Raw genomic sequence first — 17623 nt, 5'->3', positions numbered from 1 at the left:
CATTGAACCCGCCATAATCCTTCCGACATCCGATATCGCAACGGATAATGTGAAAACGCACTTAAGGGTCATATTTGGCCACCAACTGGTTCCAGTACTGGCCTTCCTTGTTGATGAGGTGTCCGATGACATCTTTCAGAAACACTATGGATACTTCAAACAAAAATGTGATAGTAAAATAAAAGACCAACTACGTCTTTCATCCCCTTTATTCTTTATATAGATCAGTCTTTTGTTCACTCTAAGCCCTAACAGTTCTCAGTTCCGATTCGTACTTGGTTACGTACGCACGCTTAGGATCATATTTGATCACTAACTGGTTCCAGTACTGGCCTTCTTTATTGATAAGGTGTCCGATGACATTTTTCAGAAACACTATGGATACTTCAAACAAAAAATGTGATAGTAAAATAAAAGACCAACTACATCTTTCATCCCATTTATTCTTTAAACAGATCAGTCTTTTGTTCATTCTAAGCCCTAACAGTTCTCAGTTCCGATTCGTACTTGGTTACGTACGCACGCTTAGGGTCATATTTGGCCACCAACTGGTTCCAGTACTGGCCTTCCTTGTTGATGAGGTGTCCGATGACACGGCGGGTGGCGGTGCGCTGGTTGTCTGTGCATTTGGCGCAGCCGTTTTCTAGGGCTTCTTTGATGTGAGCTGATGACAAGAAGGTAAAATTAGGTTTATTTTATTAATATTCTAATTATAAAAATAAATAATGCAGAGGAACGTGACTCTCCTGATATAAAAATCAGTATGGAAACGTATGGTATTAACAATTTTTCATCACATTTGCTGTTTAAAGGTCTCATTGCGTCTACGTGTACTGAATAATAATGAACTATTTTATTCCCAAGGCCTTGCAAGGGAGAAATGGATTTAGTTTTAAAAATTAATACAATTCATACAATACTTCAGGCAAAGGATGTTCCAATCAGCCAAGGATTTTTTTTGCACAACTAAAATTTGACAATTAAGCTATAAAAAAAAGCTATTAAAATATTATACGTTATGAAAAATGCATTTTATTTATGTTTTACAATTATTTCAGTGTGTTTTACATTTATTTTGTAAATTTCACGAAAATAAATCGTTATAATTTGCAATCTGGCAGGAAATTGTGACGGCCATCTCCATTTGCGCTTGACCGCGTTGCCATAGCAACGGGCAGTACAACACCGCCATTCAATGAAAGGTTTTGCCTTATGATTTTTTTTCTCTGTGTTACCTCTCAAATGTGATGAAAAATATTGTGTGTAACTCAGGTGGTAAGGATTTTGTATACTCGTGTCTATAACTCTCTCCAGCCTGCGGCTGTCGCGAGTTATTAACACTCGTTGACAAAATCCCCCTTACCTCCCTTGTTGCACAATATACTATTGTCAATGACTTCTCATCGGAGCTTTTTAGTTAATTAAGAAGGTTAGCCCTAACCTAACATTGTCAGCCTATGGTTTCCTAATTATAGTTTCGCCATCCGTCAATAAGCATATGTACATAATATAATTGTAGACAACTAAGTAGGAATTGTTGTGATCTTCTTCACAGTTTATCGTTGGCGTCTAAACTTCGTACAAACTAGACGGCTAGACGTCGCGAATTTCATAAAATATTTAGTTGACTAAAAAGCCATACGATTAATAGAATTTTGGACAAGTCAACCTTTTGATAGAATTTTGGATCATAAACCAACGTATCTCTACCTCGAGTTCCGCAAAAAATGTTTACGCTATTATGCTGGTTTTCCTATACTTGACAACCCAACCTTATTTAGTACGTCATTTCATAAGAATTTATGAACAGACTAGTCTAGTAAACATGGTACCGGTTGGGCTAGAACAACGTGAATTTGGCACGTGAGGACCAACGATGACGAGCAAGACGACAAACATTTACACTTTTTTAATATCCTCACGTGGATTCGGGGTTATTTGAAAGTATGTCTTATCATAATAATAAATCTTTTTTTTTTATACTCATATTGTAAAAAACCTAGCTTAAGAGAAAAGATAAATAAAGGAAATAATAATCCTTAGTATTCGAATAATTAATTACTATTTTTGCAATAACATACCTAGATTTTTTCGACCTGTCGCGGTTGATAAGTATAAAAGAAAAGTCACTGTAGACTTTTAAGTCTAGCTCAGTTGGAACCGGTTTCCGAAATCTGATGATACATTCTACAAGTTCTACACTTATATGACTTCTCAAGTTCATGTTATTTTATTATAATATGGATTGATTTAATGACTACGTTATTATGTACCTATCATTAAATGGTGACACACACACACACACACACACACACACACACACACACACACACACACACACACACACACACACAGAATCTTAGTATCTTCGTCTAATTAGGAAGTTATTAGCAACAAAGTCCGATGTCAAATAAAGTAGCAATCAGTAGTCCGACTTCATGACTCCCTAACTTCATGAAGTTTCAATAAAAAATTTATAGTTATTTAACAAGATAACTAGGTATATTAAAAATTGAAACATCGTAGTGTCATCCTTTTCAAATCAATATAAATAATTACTTAATACTTGTGTAATTAGGTATGTAAATAAACGGGACGACACTGATGATCCCACTTTTTATTTTATACTCATTTTTTCTAGGAATTTCGAATAGATTATGTGTCAGTAACGCAACACACACCGCACACACAAGACAACACTAACATTAAAGCAAGAACAGAAAGATACCCGAAATTTAAAGTTACGAGTAGCTCAAAAGGTGGATGACGTTGCTATTGACACAATAAGGTAGGTACAGTGAACTTCGAAATTGCATGGAGAAATTATGAATGGATTAATTGACCCACCACGCACTTTTGCAGCTCACGATACCTGTCCAAATTCAAGTAAGCCACCGTCAAAAACAAATGAACACTTACATTTCAGCTCCTTCCCAGGAGGAGTGCAGGGCGCCTGTCCTAACAAACACTTGACGTACGGCACCAACAGCCGGCGGTTCTCCAAAATCTCATCCAAGTTCACATTGTCAAATCTATCCGTGTATTTTTCCCCAGGTCTCGCCGATACTACTACCGCGAACAAACAGACTAGAAGCACAACCTTCATTTTTATATTCTTTTTTTTTTTTTGACCTGTGCTCGACTAGGGATGAGATGGTTCTGGTCTTCTGATATTAGATCTTTCTTTTATAGTGCAAATCTTGAATGGAACAGGTTTGTTGGGTACGGTAAATAGCTAATTTAATGGATGCGTCAATTTACTTTAGTCAGAGAATGATAGTTGATAAGGATTGGCAAGCAAGTGGAGCTTCTACTTTACTAGAGTTTTTCGTCTGGCAGCGCTACTTCGTGAGAATTAAATGCACTAATTAGTGTACGAAACAGGTATGTAGGTAATATTTATTTAATGGGCACTGCATAATCAATTAATGATAAGTAATATCCCAGTATCGGTATGATCACTATTGTCATTAACTAATTTGGTACCTACGTGTTGACTAGAGATAAAATAAAAAATTATAGGCTTGTAAATTAATGCACTTTTGGGTAAAGATCTCTTGCCTTGGTACCTATCCACAGTGGGATATTTCACCACAGACATTGACACTTGACACTGGCAATCCTTTGCCTATTCTGGACTGAGAAGTAACATTGATACTCAGCGCCAATATTTCCTTGTTGAACAGGGTACGTAGCCGAATGGCACAAACGTTCGCGAAACGCTCACGAAACGAAACTCACGTAAACATCTATCTCTATCGCTCTTGCGTATTGGTGCGACAGAGCCAGACTACCTTTCGCGGCGTTTCGTTTTCGTTTCGCGTCGCAAAATGCCATTCGGCTACGGCACTAGGCAATGAACGTGTCACTGTTGGGTGACAATTGGGTGACAATTGTCTTTTGAAATAGGTCACAGATCCCATTGGCTATTACCACTTCGTACCATCCGTCTAATTACATCTGCACGGGTAGCATGGTCGCGCGATAGACGATAAAATATCAGGCCATCCCTATCGCACAATTAGTAAGTGCGATAGGGACGACCAGATGTTTTATCATTTATCCCGCGACCATAATTACCTGCCTGGAGGTGTCCAACTCGTCCCGCCATCTTCGTCCATCTCAAACAACATAATAATTTAAAATAAAAATTATGTTTACACTATGCTGAAGCTTGCTTAGAGCTAACAGTCTATGCTCACGTTGTAATCTAGATTAAAATCCACCTAGTAACTCTTGCTGCATCACCTTCTGTGCCATTCAGCTAAGCTTTTCAGAAACGCTTCTCTTTATTATTTACCTGTCTCGGGTTAGTTCCTTGGATAGTTATGACGTTGGGTTTATTGAACTTGACCATTCGCGTGAAATCTGTTTAGTGATATGACATTATGTAGGCTCGTGGTTTGATTGCCTAAAATATATAATTACAATATAGAGTTTTCGTTGTTGATAAAGTTGTTATTTAACCCCTGGGTCAAAGAAGAATCTCAAAATTGAACCGCAAGTGTAATAGCTAGTATGAAAAATGGAAAATATATAAGCGTCGGTTACAAAAACTATGGATTAACCTAAATCTTTTCTGCTACAACTCTTGTGTGTAAATATTTACATAGGATTCAATGTTGGCAATGCAAATGTAAACCCTTGAAGTATCTACCTATCCCCCCATCAGGCGTATAAATGTCACTATTCTGAACATAAATGCATGCTGTTATTATAAAAATAGGAAGTCACTATAAGTGTGCCGTTCAGATTTGAGGAGTTCCGTTCTGATCATCATCAGAAGTTCCACTGCACCAAATGTCACTATTCTGAAAGTAAACGCAAGCTGTTCTTATAAAAATACCAAAGTCATTATAATCGTGCCGTTCAGATTTGAGGATTTTCGGTCTGATCTTCATCACCACTTCCACTGCACCAAATGTCACTGTTCTGTACGTGAGTGCATGCTGTTCTTATGAAAACATAAAATCACCATATGTATGCCTTTCAGATTTGAGGCGTTCCCTCGATTTCTCCAGGATCTCATCATCAGAACTGGGTACTGATAAATATGAGACCAATCTGTATGCATATACATTCGATCAAAAAAAATTTTCAAAGTCGGTCTAGTAACGTCTGAGATATCGTGGAACAAACATTTAAAAAAATACAGACGAATTGAGAACCACCTTCCTTGAGATTTGGTGCGGTGGTTAAAAATATTCCATAAAGAATATAACTGACGGTAAAGATTCCTGTAAAATCCGTGTGAAAATCAGGTTTCATGATAGCATCGTGGGGAAAAACATTCCGACGGCTTTTTCTCATCAAAACCGATAGGTATGAATCATCATACAAAGTCGGACTTTGGATTAGAGATAGGTACTGATTACAGTGTTAATTTTATGGCAAACGGTGATATCAAGAGTAAAAATATAATATTTTGTCACCGAACTATCAATCACTAACCGACAAAATAACGAAATAATTTCCGTTCCTTATCGTAAGAAGGCAGATTTTTATTTTGTTATCTGTTTTACTTTTTTCCAAACGTGGTAATATTTAAACTTTATCTACTCAGAATCATGAGCTCTTTGAATTTATAACATGTTACATTATTTGTTCCACTGAGTTACAATTTGCCACGGAACTTGTATGGCCGGTAACTCAGGGGAAAGTGAAAAATTGTACGAAAATTTTGGGACATTTTTGTCTTATATCAGGCTTATTCTGATTCTGTTTTTTTACCCAGTACAATAAATTCTTAAAAAAATATTTTTAAGTGGAGATAGTTGAAGGGATGCAGAGTGACATCGGCTACTTTTTGTCTCTTTCTAATCCCTACTTCCCTAAATTGTTGGGTGGAATTGTGTATAGCGGATTCCGCAGCGAAACCGCGGGCAAAAGCTAGCGTATAGTTATATGATGGAACGGATGACAGTAGTGAACTTAATTATTTTCAAATACGATTTTTTTTCGGGAACCACAAACGTTACCTATAAATCTCTTGAAATTGTGTGAGCGCGTTTGAATATTACATATAAATTCATTCCTATTTCTTTGTGTTTAGAAGTTGGTCAAAATATCGATTATTCGCCAAAATTTACTTAAGCGCCTTCAAAAAAGGAGGCCCTTATGCCCTTCTTGTGGTGTACGGAACCCTTGCTAAGCGTTTTTTTAATTAGCTAAGTAGTACAAAGTTATAGGTTTATGAATTTCATTTTCGTTTTAACATAGGTGCGGATCCTCAAAATGACTAATAAAATATTTCATAATGGGATGCAAATTTATCGTCACATGGCCTAAAGCCGTCATCAATTGACGTCAACGCGAAATAAGATAAGAAAAAGATTTTGGTCAGCACAGCGGTTCCCAATTTTGAATGGCCTCCGATCCACGTAATAAAAAATTGGCAAATTTTAATCTGAACACCTATTGTTTTAAAATGCAGGAGCAAAAGGTAGCAATTAGTACCTACTAGTCGGGTTCGTACTTGGCATTGGCACAACGCTGGAGGGCGATTTTTGAATCTCGCATACGGGATTTTTTCACTAAAATACCGGTTGAAAACGGTGACTTGCTTATTATTTTCAGTGACAATTTTCTGAATTCGAACGCGTGAGACTCAAAAATCGGCCCGCTGGTTCGTATATCGTTACTGTGGCTGGATCCAGTAATCCGCCTTGTTGTTGGTGAGAGGCAAGAGTGCAAGGGCGCTGACCAGTTGGTTTTATCTGTTTTCTATAATAACAAGGGTGACAAAACCCCTTCTTTTTGTAATAATAAAGATTTAAAAAAATAACAAAGCCGAACCGTCAATAGGCTAGTTTCCTATACTTAAAATAATAGTTATTTGTTATACAAGGGAGCAAAGTTGTATTTTAACCGAGTGTGGAATTGCAACACGAACTAGCGAATGGATTCTAGGGCTTGAACTACGAATTAGCGAATGGATTATATGGTTGAACCACGAGCGAAGCGAGTGGTTCGAAAATAGAATCCTGAGCGAAGCGAGTAGTTCAAAAATAGAATCCTGAGCGTAGAGAGTGTTGCAATACACACGAGGAAAAATAACTTTGCATCCCGTGTGTAACACATAACTTTTCACCTCACTAAAGCGAGGAAACACGCAATAAAAACAACTGAAATAAGTGAATTTGCGTTTATTACAATTTCCACGATGCACCGACCGACACCACAAAAGTTTCAAATTAAGAATCAAGAAGAAAAATATATTTGGGTGCGTTCCGTTTCACGCGTTTTGAGATTGCAATTTTACTTAAGGTGCGTTCTGAATAAGTACAATGGAAGAGTCAAAAATACAATTTCTTGTACGATTTCAAGTGTCCTATGGTAAAATCATGTTATAAAATTGTTTGAATTTTATATTTTTAGTCGGATACAATCCGATATGAAATTGTTTTTACGTTCGCATCACATGATTTGTTAAGACAATTTAAGCACAGGGAGAAAATTGTCCGGTCTGGGACATGCCTATACAAAAAATTATATTTAAAAAAGTAACTAATGACACGTTCGGATTTCAAATATTCTTTGCACTCTTGTGGATAAAATGCGATTTTGCTATCTGTTTTCAAAGAATAAAAATGTCCTTTCCTAGCTAGTGAGGTGAAAAATATTTTATGCAGCACGAAATAAAGCATCACATAATTAAAAGAAAAATAATGGACAGTAGTTACTTTTAAACATATTTTTTATTTAATAAGTCAAGCAGAAAGATATAAAGTAAATGAATTGACCGTGACGTCACTCCTCACTATTGCATAGTAATTAATTAAATATATCAGCAAATCGTTTTGACAGCTCTAAAAAGAAGCTGATTTGACTAAAGGAAACAAGCCTAAATTTTATTCAAATACTTTCAGTATTTTTGCAAGTAGGGTCATAAAAATATTTGAGGCAAGAAACTAAAGCAGCGGACTTGACACGATGGCTTGAGCCTCTGATGTATTTGCTGGTGGCTCATATGATGGAAATACTTATAGTAGGTAACTGTTATGTCATCAATTATAATTTGTAGATTAAAACACAATATTAACAAAAATAATTTATTCGACTACAACCTACAATAGTATCACATGTCAGTGTCAGTGCTGCAATACAGCAAGTCTAAGTACTTGGTGACATACTTTCGGTCGGGATCATACTTGTCACAGAGCTGTGTGCGTAGCTGAGTGCACAAACGCGCACGAAACGCTCACGATAATATCTCTTTCGTATCTATCTATCTCTATCGCTCTTGCGAATTGGCGCGACAGAGCCAGACTACATTTCTGCGGCGTTTCGATGGCATTTCTGCGACGGCAAACGCCGAATATTATCGTGAGCGTTTGTGAATTTGACTACGCACACTGGTTCCAGTAATTCGCCTCGTTGTTATTGTACATGTGGCTCGTATGATGGTAATGTTATAGTATCACAGGGTGCCTTATTGTTAAATAAACTTAAAGCTCCGGCTGTACAAAATTAAGGACACAAGTGATAATAATAGAAAAAAAATACTAAAACTGAAAATAATAAAAACCGGTGTCGAAATAAGCTTGCTAGGGGAAGTATATGGTGGAGATAAATAATTTAAGATTTTGTATATTTTATAACATTTATTTATAAAGAAAATTCTTGCCAAAATGTGTTTGTTCAGTTGGTTCTTAATTTAGTTACTCACTGCGCTAACCGTGTGAAAACTGACCTATAATTCTCTTGTTCGACACCAATGCAATGTACAGAGCTCAGCGGGAAGCTAGGTCGCTTAAAAGGGTTCTAAGTAAATTTTCACACAAGTTATCTTAATTTTTAACTAGAAATTATACTATTAAAATACCCTAGGTACCAGTTCTCAAAAATATTTGCTTGCTCTAAATTACTGACTCTATGAATTTAATCTACCTAAATTGCAGCTGACGCAGTTGCCCTGACCATTAGAAGGATAAATTGGACCGACCTCTAAGATGGTGAACCTTCGGGAAAGCTGTGGAAGGTGGCACGGGACCTCCCGGGGAATGCTTGCTGCACTGCGGAGACCTTTCAACCCGGAACGCGTGCCACGTGGACACCGAGACAAATGCGGCAGAGGCAGGCCGTCTTCCAGCAAACAGGACTCAGAACTTGCGCCGGTCACAAGGATTTCCAGAGTTAATAATATATATATCTATAAATATAATCCCGGCTCCTGAAAGCGACATAAAAATACATTAGTCTAATGCTCTCAAGACCAGCATGACAAAATAGAAGACAATCTAATTTATTAGCTCACCGCTGAAGGTTAAAGAAATTTCCTAGCGGAGCGCTCCCAATCCCACAGCAGAAGACAGATCATCCCTGTGAATAACCAAGCACATGGTTAGGAACAAACCCACAACGTTTTACGCCATTATGGAGTTGATCAGAACAATTCAGATACTTACTCAATCCGAGGATTATTGCAGGCCTTCTGCTTCCACCGTTTTTACCACCATGCGGTATGGTCTTGTGGAGAAAGTGCGTGTGCACCCAAAAGGGTCAAAAAAAGAAATGGACCACCCATGATCATTAACCTATTTGCATATGGAGCAATCAAGGACATAGGGTGACAAACCCAGGAAGACATAATATATCGAATTAATATATTATATTTATTTGAGACTCCATCAGAGTCATGAAAGATTTACTATGATGTACATAGCAAGATTGTCACTCCAGACAGGCCTCTTATTTAGAGTATTAATATAATAGTATTTTGTTATGTATTTAAGATAATTTTCTGCATTATTTCTATATAATTATATTAATTTAATTTATCAAAATCTACTGGAGTAACAATTAAAAAATCTCATACTACGCGTTATTTTTAGCTATCTGGCAACCCGTGCACAGATTATGCAGAAAAGTGCATACATGCGTGGATGCAAGTATTTTTGCACTAAGACAGGATTTGAAACAAAATAAAATTAAAGAAATTTCGATTTTAGATTTATAAAAAAATATTAATTACGACCAAGAAAATATACTACGTTACAATACCTCCCTCCCCGATTTAAAGGTTCAACGTAGGTGAACCGCCCGCTGTCCCCAGCGGCTTTCATCACATTGAACTGTGAGGAACCAAGGCAACAAACAACCCTAAGGCAAGAAAACTGAACTATAATACTAAAAGAAATAGTATCCCAGAAGGACAATGAAAAAGGGAAAAACAAAACGAGGCTTCGAGATTTTATTTAAAAAAAATGTCTACACAAAACCATCAAAGCTTCCTAACTTTTAAACAATTCTACCATTTTCATCAACTTGCCTGAAAGGCCATATCCACAAAACTCAAAACTAAAAAAAATCTCGAACCCACGTAACCAATAACGGCAGGTAAAAAAAACTATGAGGCCAACCGCGCAACACATAGAAAAAAACCTCCGTAATACCTAACAACCAGTGAACGAACCGTTGGCGTTCTCAGCACAACGCGATGTAAAGCACCTTGTGCTAAGAAAGCCAATATCCAACGCCAGGACCGCTGATCAGCATTCCTTAAAATATACTCTGCTTGTCCGGGCAAAATGAAAATGTCTAGTCCATAAACTATGGGCCGACTCCGAAATCCAAAGAACCTAAAGTTCAAAACAAAACAAAATCGTCAAAATCTAAGTTTTAGTCCCTCTTAGTTAAAACTCCTAAATATTCCAAAAGCGTGTCCCCGACTAACTTGTCGGAGGAAACGTAACATCCAAAATCATGTTGCACAACACCCACAAAACATGGTATACCGTAAACAAAAACAAGGCGTGGCAACATGCGAAATAGTACCTAAACTAAAACGTTAGGTATTTAGCCTAACGACGCGTTACCTAAGGGATACGCTAAAAAAATTAAAAAAAACGTACTATTTCGATGTTTGTCCGGTATGGTAGTACCTGACAAAATTTTTGCAACAAATGTTGCTATTTGGTCATATTAAAGACGGCTCTGACCTTGAGGTTGAGAGGCACAGTAGCTGGTGAGTGGTTTGTCGTCCTTGGCGGCACGACGACAGGTACAAGACGAGGGATCGTGCGTCCAAGGATAACTCTTCCAAACTCTTAACCAAACTATAAGTACCTACAGCCCAATTCGATTTAAGACTGAGCACAGTATCGATCGCGCCTAACATACTTCACGCATTCATATACCTACATACATCACACAATGCAAACATAGTAACGAAGCAGCTTTCTGTTCGCCACGTTCCGAACAAAATTCGTGAATTAAATATTTACCGAATATTTAACACTACTAACGATTTCAACCGCATATGTTATGTTACGAGAGCTAGGTGATAGCAGTTGTCAACCCTGGCGGCAAAGCGACAAGCCCTACAGGCTCGAGGCTTTGCGTCCAGAGATGACTTCCACCTCAAAACCTGACTCCCGTTAATACCTACTTAAAGTCTTTAATATGCCACGACCCGATTGATTGACCGTCCAACCTTTCGAGCTCATAAACTAATGGGGACAAAACCTTCTTAACTCTGCACGGTTCATACTTAGGTGCGAGCTTCGACATAAAAAACTTAGAAGCGTCACTTTGCGTGTACGTTCGCTTCTGAACAATATCCCCAACCGAAAATCTCGCCTCTCGGCGTCTCATACTATAATACTTGGCATTTGTTTCATGTGCTTGCAACATACGTACCCTAACCTGTTCAAAAATATCTTTCAAACAACCAAATTCGCCCGCATACTCCTCTCTAGGGATACCTACACCATATTGTTTATCGGTATCTTTATAAAAGGAGCCGTTAATGACCGGTTCCCTAGCGTGCACTAAAAAGAAAGGAGAATACCCGGTGGTCTCGCTGACTGCACTGTTTATGGCAAACCTAATCTGGTGCAGTTTTTCGTCCCATGTACGGTGATTTTCCTTTACGTAAGACGCTACGGCGGTCATTACAATTTTGTTATAACGTTCCACCAAATTCACGTGCGGAGAATAGCGCGGACTGTAAAAAATGTTAGGTACGTTGTAGCGTTTCAATAACTGCTTAAACTCTGATCCCGTGAATTGCGCTCCGTTGTCCGAAATCACGGTTTCAGGTACGCCATGTTCCAAAATGACATGGTTTTCAAAATGCTTCGCCACCAAAGCGCTAGTAGCGCGGCGAAGTGGAAACAGCAGTGTATGTTTCGAAAAGCAACATGTAACAACCAACAAAAATGTATAACCTGCCCGAGAGCGCGGAAGCGGACCGACGAGATCGATACTAACTACCAACCATGGTCGATGACATACCTTTGGTTGTCCCATGAGGCCTGCAGTCGGTTTCTGCGAGTGCTTGTACGCTGCACAGACATCGCAAGCCTTTACGAACTCGACTACATCCTTGTACATACCGGGCCAAAAGTATGTCAACGCCAACCGGCGATGAGTTTTAAAAACACCTAAATGAGCTGCAGTTGCTTCGCAATGGTTTTGCTGCAAAACTCTCTTCCGATCACTCTTCTTCACCACTTCTTTCCAATCAAACTCTCGCAACAAATTATACTTGGCCTTCGAAAGTCTAAAAAGTTTCCCGTCCTTTAAACAAAAATTCGGAAAATTCGCGGGAAATGACCTACAGCCATTTAAAATCTTGTCATACCATTCGTCTGGCTCAGCGTCATCATTCGTAACATTTATAGCGTCAACTTTCATAAGTCTCGAAAGTGCGTCAGGCACAACGTTAAGCGATCCCTTTCTGTGCTCAATCTCAAAATCGAATTGAGACAGTCTGCAACCCCAACGAGCTAACCTCCCTGACGGGTTTTCAAGGTTCATGAACCATTTGAGTGACGCGTGATCAGTGATCACTTTAAATTTACGCGAGCCTAAATATGCCTGAAATTTCTCCACTGAAAATAAAACCGCGAGAGCCTCCCTTTCTGTGGCGCTGTAATTTCGCTCACATTTATTTAAGGCGCGGCTAACGTATGCAACAGGATGCTCAACACCGTCGATGGTCTGAGAAAGCATTCCGCCAATCCCGTAGGACGACGCATCACAATGTACTGTAAATTGTTTATTAAAATCCGGTACCGCCAAAATGGGTGCCGTAACTAAAGCGTTTTTTAAAGTTTTGAATGCTTCTTCTGCTTCTACAGACCATTCGAAAGGTGGCGCTTTCTTGCCCTGTGACGTAAGTTTATTCAGAGGAGCGGCTATCGATGCAAAATTTCGGATAAACCGTCGATACCATGAGCACGTTCCTAAGAATGCCCTTACGTCACGCGCGCTCGTTGGTGTGGGGAAGTTGAGAACGGCAGAGATCTTGTCAGGATCAGTACGCAACCCGAACTCGTCTACGACGTAACCAAGGTATTTTATAGACTGCCTGAAGAACTTAGACTTCTCATAATTAATGGTTAAGTTCGCCTTTTCCAACTTCGCCAACACACGATTGAGCAACCGTATGTGCGTCTGAAAATCTGATGAACAAATAACGATGTCATCGATGTAACAAAAAACTAAACCGTTTTCGATGTCGCTCGTTATATTATGGTCAATAAGGCTGTCCATTAGCCTCTGCTGACGCGCAGGCGCTCCACAGAGGCCAAAGGGCATGACCTTGAACATAAACATACCACGACCGGGAACGCAAAAACTGGTTTTCTCCTGTGAGGCCTTAGCTAACGGGATTTGCCAGAATGAGGAACTTAAATCGATCGTGGTCAGGTATTTCGCTTCCTTCAAACTGTCCAAAATCTGGGGAATATACGGAATGGAATACGAATCTCCTTTCGTGATCGAATTTAACTTCCTGCAATCTAAACAGAATCGCCGATCACCGTTAGATTTTTTAACTAAAAGAGCCGGATTATTCCACGGACTCTCACAGGGCGTAACTACGTCCAACTTCAACATACGGTCTAACTCGGAGGATAAAGCAGCGCGTTTTTCCGGAGACAAAGGATATTGTTTCGTTTTGATGGGCATGGCGTCGCCAGTGTCAATGGTGTGCTCCATTAAGCTGGTTCTGCCAAGCCCCTTCTCCTCGAACGAAATGTTTTTAAATTTGCCTACAACGGTATCCGCGAGTTCCCTCTCGGCCGCAGTTAAGTGTTCGTAAGACCGGATCGTGTTTACTTGTTCCGCACTTAAACCGTTACACATAAAATAATTTTCAGGTGGAGTCATACGTTTCGCATTTTTTAAAACGTCAGGCAATAAATCGAATGCTTTCCAAAAATCTACCCCCAAAACAACATGATTAACAATAGAGGGTACAACTACAAATTTAATAACCTTGGTAGCATTCAAAAAAGTAACCGGGACAAAAATATGCCCGATTGTCTCACAATCGACTCCATTCGCAACACTACACGACTTGGAGTGTGCCTCTTGAAGTACAAAACCGAATTTCAAAAAGTCCAAATGTGCATTGTTACCTAAAACCGACAATGCTGAGCCGCTATCGGCTAAACCGTAAACCTCAAAATTATTTACACCTATTTTTAAATATGGCCTAATATCATTTTTATTTGGTGTAAACAGAATCGTAGCAATCGAACTTAAATTATTATTTTGTGTAATCGATTCTAAATTTAATCGATTCACTTGGCCATTAAACTTGCTGCGATTCTGCCTTAGGCGTTTTTTGACTGTTGTGGTATCGGTTTCTGAACGTTACCCTTTTGACAACAAATGTCACACTGCGACCGTACAGTGTCAGGCTTGCCACAACCGTAACATTTAAACGAACTATTTTTAGGCCTTTGTTTACAAAGCCTGAAATTGTGATTAGTTTTGTTGCATTTGTAACACACCGGCCGCTGTGGCTTTGAAATATTAAAGTCATTAGTTTTAAAATGTTGCTTTCTCTGTTGCAAAGTGTTACACTGTGGCACCGAACCGTCAGACTTTCTCGCGAAGTTTGAGCTTTGTTTTTCAGCAATAGCATTAACTTGTTGATGTTTGGAACTGGAGGCCTTATATACATGATCGCGGCAAAGTGTATGTTCACTAACCTTCGGCGGTTCTACAAATAACTTCGCCCTTTGCTGTGAAAACTCAACCTTTCGACAATAAGTCTTCAGTTCGGCGACAGAATGGATGTCTACCAATGCTAACTGCTGTGTAAAATGTGGTCGAATGTTGTGCAACAAGATGTCAAGCTTCGCTTCCTCCGGTAAGTCTGACTTTAATCTAGCAAACATTCCTGACATTACTGCAAAATACAAATGAATGGGCTCGTTCTCGCCCTGTGTCCTAGCCTGAATTTCCTGTTTCAACCTAAAATCATAATCACCAGGGACAAACTCATCTAACAAGAGCGACTTTAACTCTTGCCAGCTTGAAACCGAACTCTTAATACCACGGAACCATAATAAAGCACCATCAATAAACAAGTGAGGCGCGGCCTTAAATAATTTTGAATCTGACACACCATTTGCCTCTTTTAATTCTTCCACACGCTCCAAAAATGAGCGCGGGTCTGTCAATCCATTAAATTTGACTTGCCATTTAGAAATGTTCAAGTCACTCGAGCATTGTACACGCATTTCTCTAAAACTATCTGTTGGCATTTCAGAACTACCGGCCGAAGCTGAAGCACTTGGGTTCGAACCCTCAGCGACACAAACTGGTGCTGTAGTTCCCGCAAGTGGACCTTCAATTTCCGCCAGCAGACTCTCCAGCCTGGACTGCAAACTGCACTTCGTAACCAACAATGCCTGGTCATCCTCTTCGGGCTGGATCCTAGCGAGACGATGATAAATATGGTACCCTAATGCCTTCGCTCGGCTCAAGGCATACCTCTCCTTTGACTCACTATACTTCGCGACAAGGGTCGACAAATCATCAATCTTCCTAGCCACAATATCCAATTCCGTGTCTGCCGCTAGCGAAGTTTCTAAAATGTCTTCGCTTGGAGCCTCGACAACAAGAACCCGAAGCTGTTTCCTCAGAGCATCTACTGTACTGGCGGGAGTTTCAGAACGAATTTTCACCTCATAAGTCAGCTCATCTTTCAACAATGCGTGAAACTGAATATTTCTCTCCATTTTGCTAAATGTGAATCTAATTCTTGAGAATACTGGTATTACAATGCTCTATTATGTAAAAGTGTGTACTTTAAACTATAAATGTTCTTTTAAAAAATTCAAACCTTGTTTTATTTGAGTTACCTTTTAAAACAGTTAGCTGACTGACAAAATCTAATATTCTTTCTAAACTTGCCAAAGTCCAAACACAAAACAAAAAAAATATGTGTCCTAAACAGTCTTAGAGTTACAAGCCACAAAAAAAAACAAAAACCAAATGCTTGCTGGCTCTAAGCTAAATATAAAATCTAGTAACACAATGATAAAGCTCTGGCAAATTTGAAAGTCAATGCAACTACTTTTAATCAAAACCCTGGTAAACTTTTGCTTACAAGTGCAGGCAACTTTTAGTTTTCCAAAAAATATTGTAAAACGTTCAAAATAATAATAAAAGTTTCAAGGCGACACAAATTATAGAAAATGCACACAAAATTATTCAAATTTCCAACTATGGAAGTCAATGCACACTAACACGTGTTCAACTTTCTTTGACACTTGAATAACCTCAAAATGATTACGTAATCATTAAACTTTCTCCTTTCTAAATATATAAAAAAATGTGCAGGAAATCAACAGAAATGCACTTTAATAATAACACAAAAGGAATATTTCATAGTCTAAGAGCAAGCAGCAGAAACAAAAGGTGAGTCATACAAAAAATTTCTAAATATTTCTCTGGTACCAAAATTCCACAAATTCCTTCAGCAAGCTTTTAAATTCAAAACTTTGGGCGCCAATTATCACAGGGTGCCTTATTGGTAAATAAACTTAAAGCTCCGGCTGTACAAAATTAAGGACACAAGTGATAATAATAGAAAAAAAATACTAAAACTGAAAATAATAAAAACCGGTATCGAAATAAGCTTGCTAGGGGAAGTATATGGTGGAGATAAATAATTTAAGATTTTGTATATTTTATAACATTTATTTATAAAGAAAATTCTTACCAAAATGTGTTTGTTCAGTTGGTTCTTAATTTAGTTACTCACTGCGCTAACCGTGTGAAAACTGACCTATAATTCTCTTGTTCGACACCAATGCAATGTACAGAGCTCAGCGGGAAGCTAGGTCGCTTAAAAGGGTTCTAAGTAAATTTTCACACAAGTTATCTTAATTTTTAACTAGAAATTATACTATTAAAATACCTAGGTACCAGTTCTCAAAAATATTTGCTTGCTCTAAATTACTGACTCTATGAATTTAATCTACCTAAATTGCAGCTGACGCAGTTGCCCTGACCATTAGAAGGATAAATTGGACCGACCTCTAAGATGGTGAACCTTCGGGAAAGCTGTGGAAGGTGGCACGGGACCTCCCGGGGAATGCTTGCTGCACTGCGGAGACCTTTCAACCCGGAACGCGTGCCACGTGGACACCGAGACAAATGCGGCAGAGGCAGGCCGTCTTCCAGCAAACAGGACTCAGAACTTGCGCCGGTCACAAGGATTTCCAGAGTTAATAATATATATATCTATAAATATAATCCCGGCTCCTGAAAGCGACATAAAAATACATTAGTCTAATGCTCTCAAGACCAGCATGACAAAATAGAAGACAATCTAATAAATTAGCTCACCGCTGAAGGTTAAAGAAATTTCCTA

General features: G+C 38.7%; 2 protein-coding genes across 2 annotated transcripts in view; one reads left to right on the top strand and one right to left on the bottom strand.

Annotated features, from left to right (window-relative positions):
• Positions 1 to 423: 423 nt before the first annotated feature.
• LOC125234802 (allergen Tha p 1-like) lies at positions 424 to 3164 on the bottom strand. Its single transcript, XM_048141208.1, has 2 exons — positions 2920 to 3164; positions 424 to 664 (listed from the first exon to the last, which is right to left on the bottom strand). The coding sequence occupies exons 1-2, from the start codon at positions 3104 to 3106 to the stop codon at positions 474 to 476; spliced, it is 378 nt and encodes a 125-aa protein (XP_047997165.1). The 5' UTR covers positions 3107 to 3164; the 3' UTR covers positions 424 to 473.
• LOC125234795 (ejaculatory bulb-specific protein 3-like) overlaps positions 579 to 17623 on the top strand; it is a 46185-nt gene continuing 29140 nt past the window's right edge. Inside the window, exon 1 of the mRNA XM_048141198.1 lies at positions 579 to 688. The gene's annotated coding sequence lies outside the window, so the exon portion shown is untranslated. The remainder of the gene's footprint in view (positions 689 to 17623) is intronic.

The sequence above is a fragment of the Leguminivora glycinivorella genome, chromosome 16 (genome assembly GCF_023078275.1).
Source record: "Leguminivora glycinivorella isolate SPB_JAAS2020 chromosome 16, LegGlyc_1.1, whole genome shotgun sequence".
In the NCBI taxonomy this organism is placed as follows: Eukaryota; Metazoa; Arthropoda; class Insecta; order Lepidoptera; family Tortricidae; genus Leguminivora; species Leguminivora glycinivorella.
The sequence above is the reverse complement of the archived record's forward strand: the minus strand, read 5'-3'. Positions and strand labels throughout refer to the sequence as shown.

Bases quoted from the DNA above. Each gene is read 5' to 3' on its own strand.
- LOC125234802 (XM_048141208.1), bottom strand. From the start codon at position 3,106: ATGAAGGTTGTGCTTCTAGTCTGTTTGTTCGCGGTAGTAGTATCGGCG. The intron at 665-2,919 runs GTAAGTGTTCAT...TCTTGTCATCAG, and splicing joins TCCTGGGAAGGAGCTGAAAT to CTCACATCAAAGAAGCCCTA.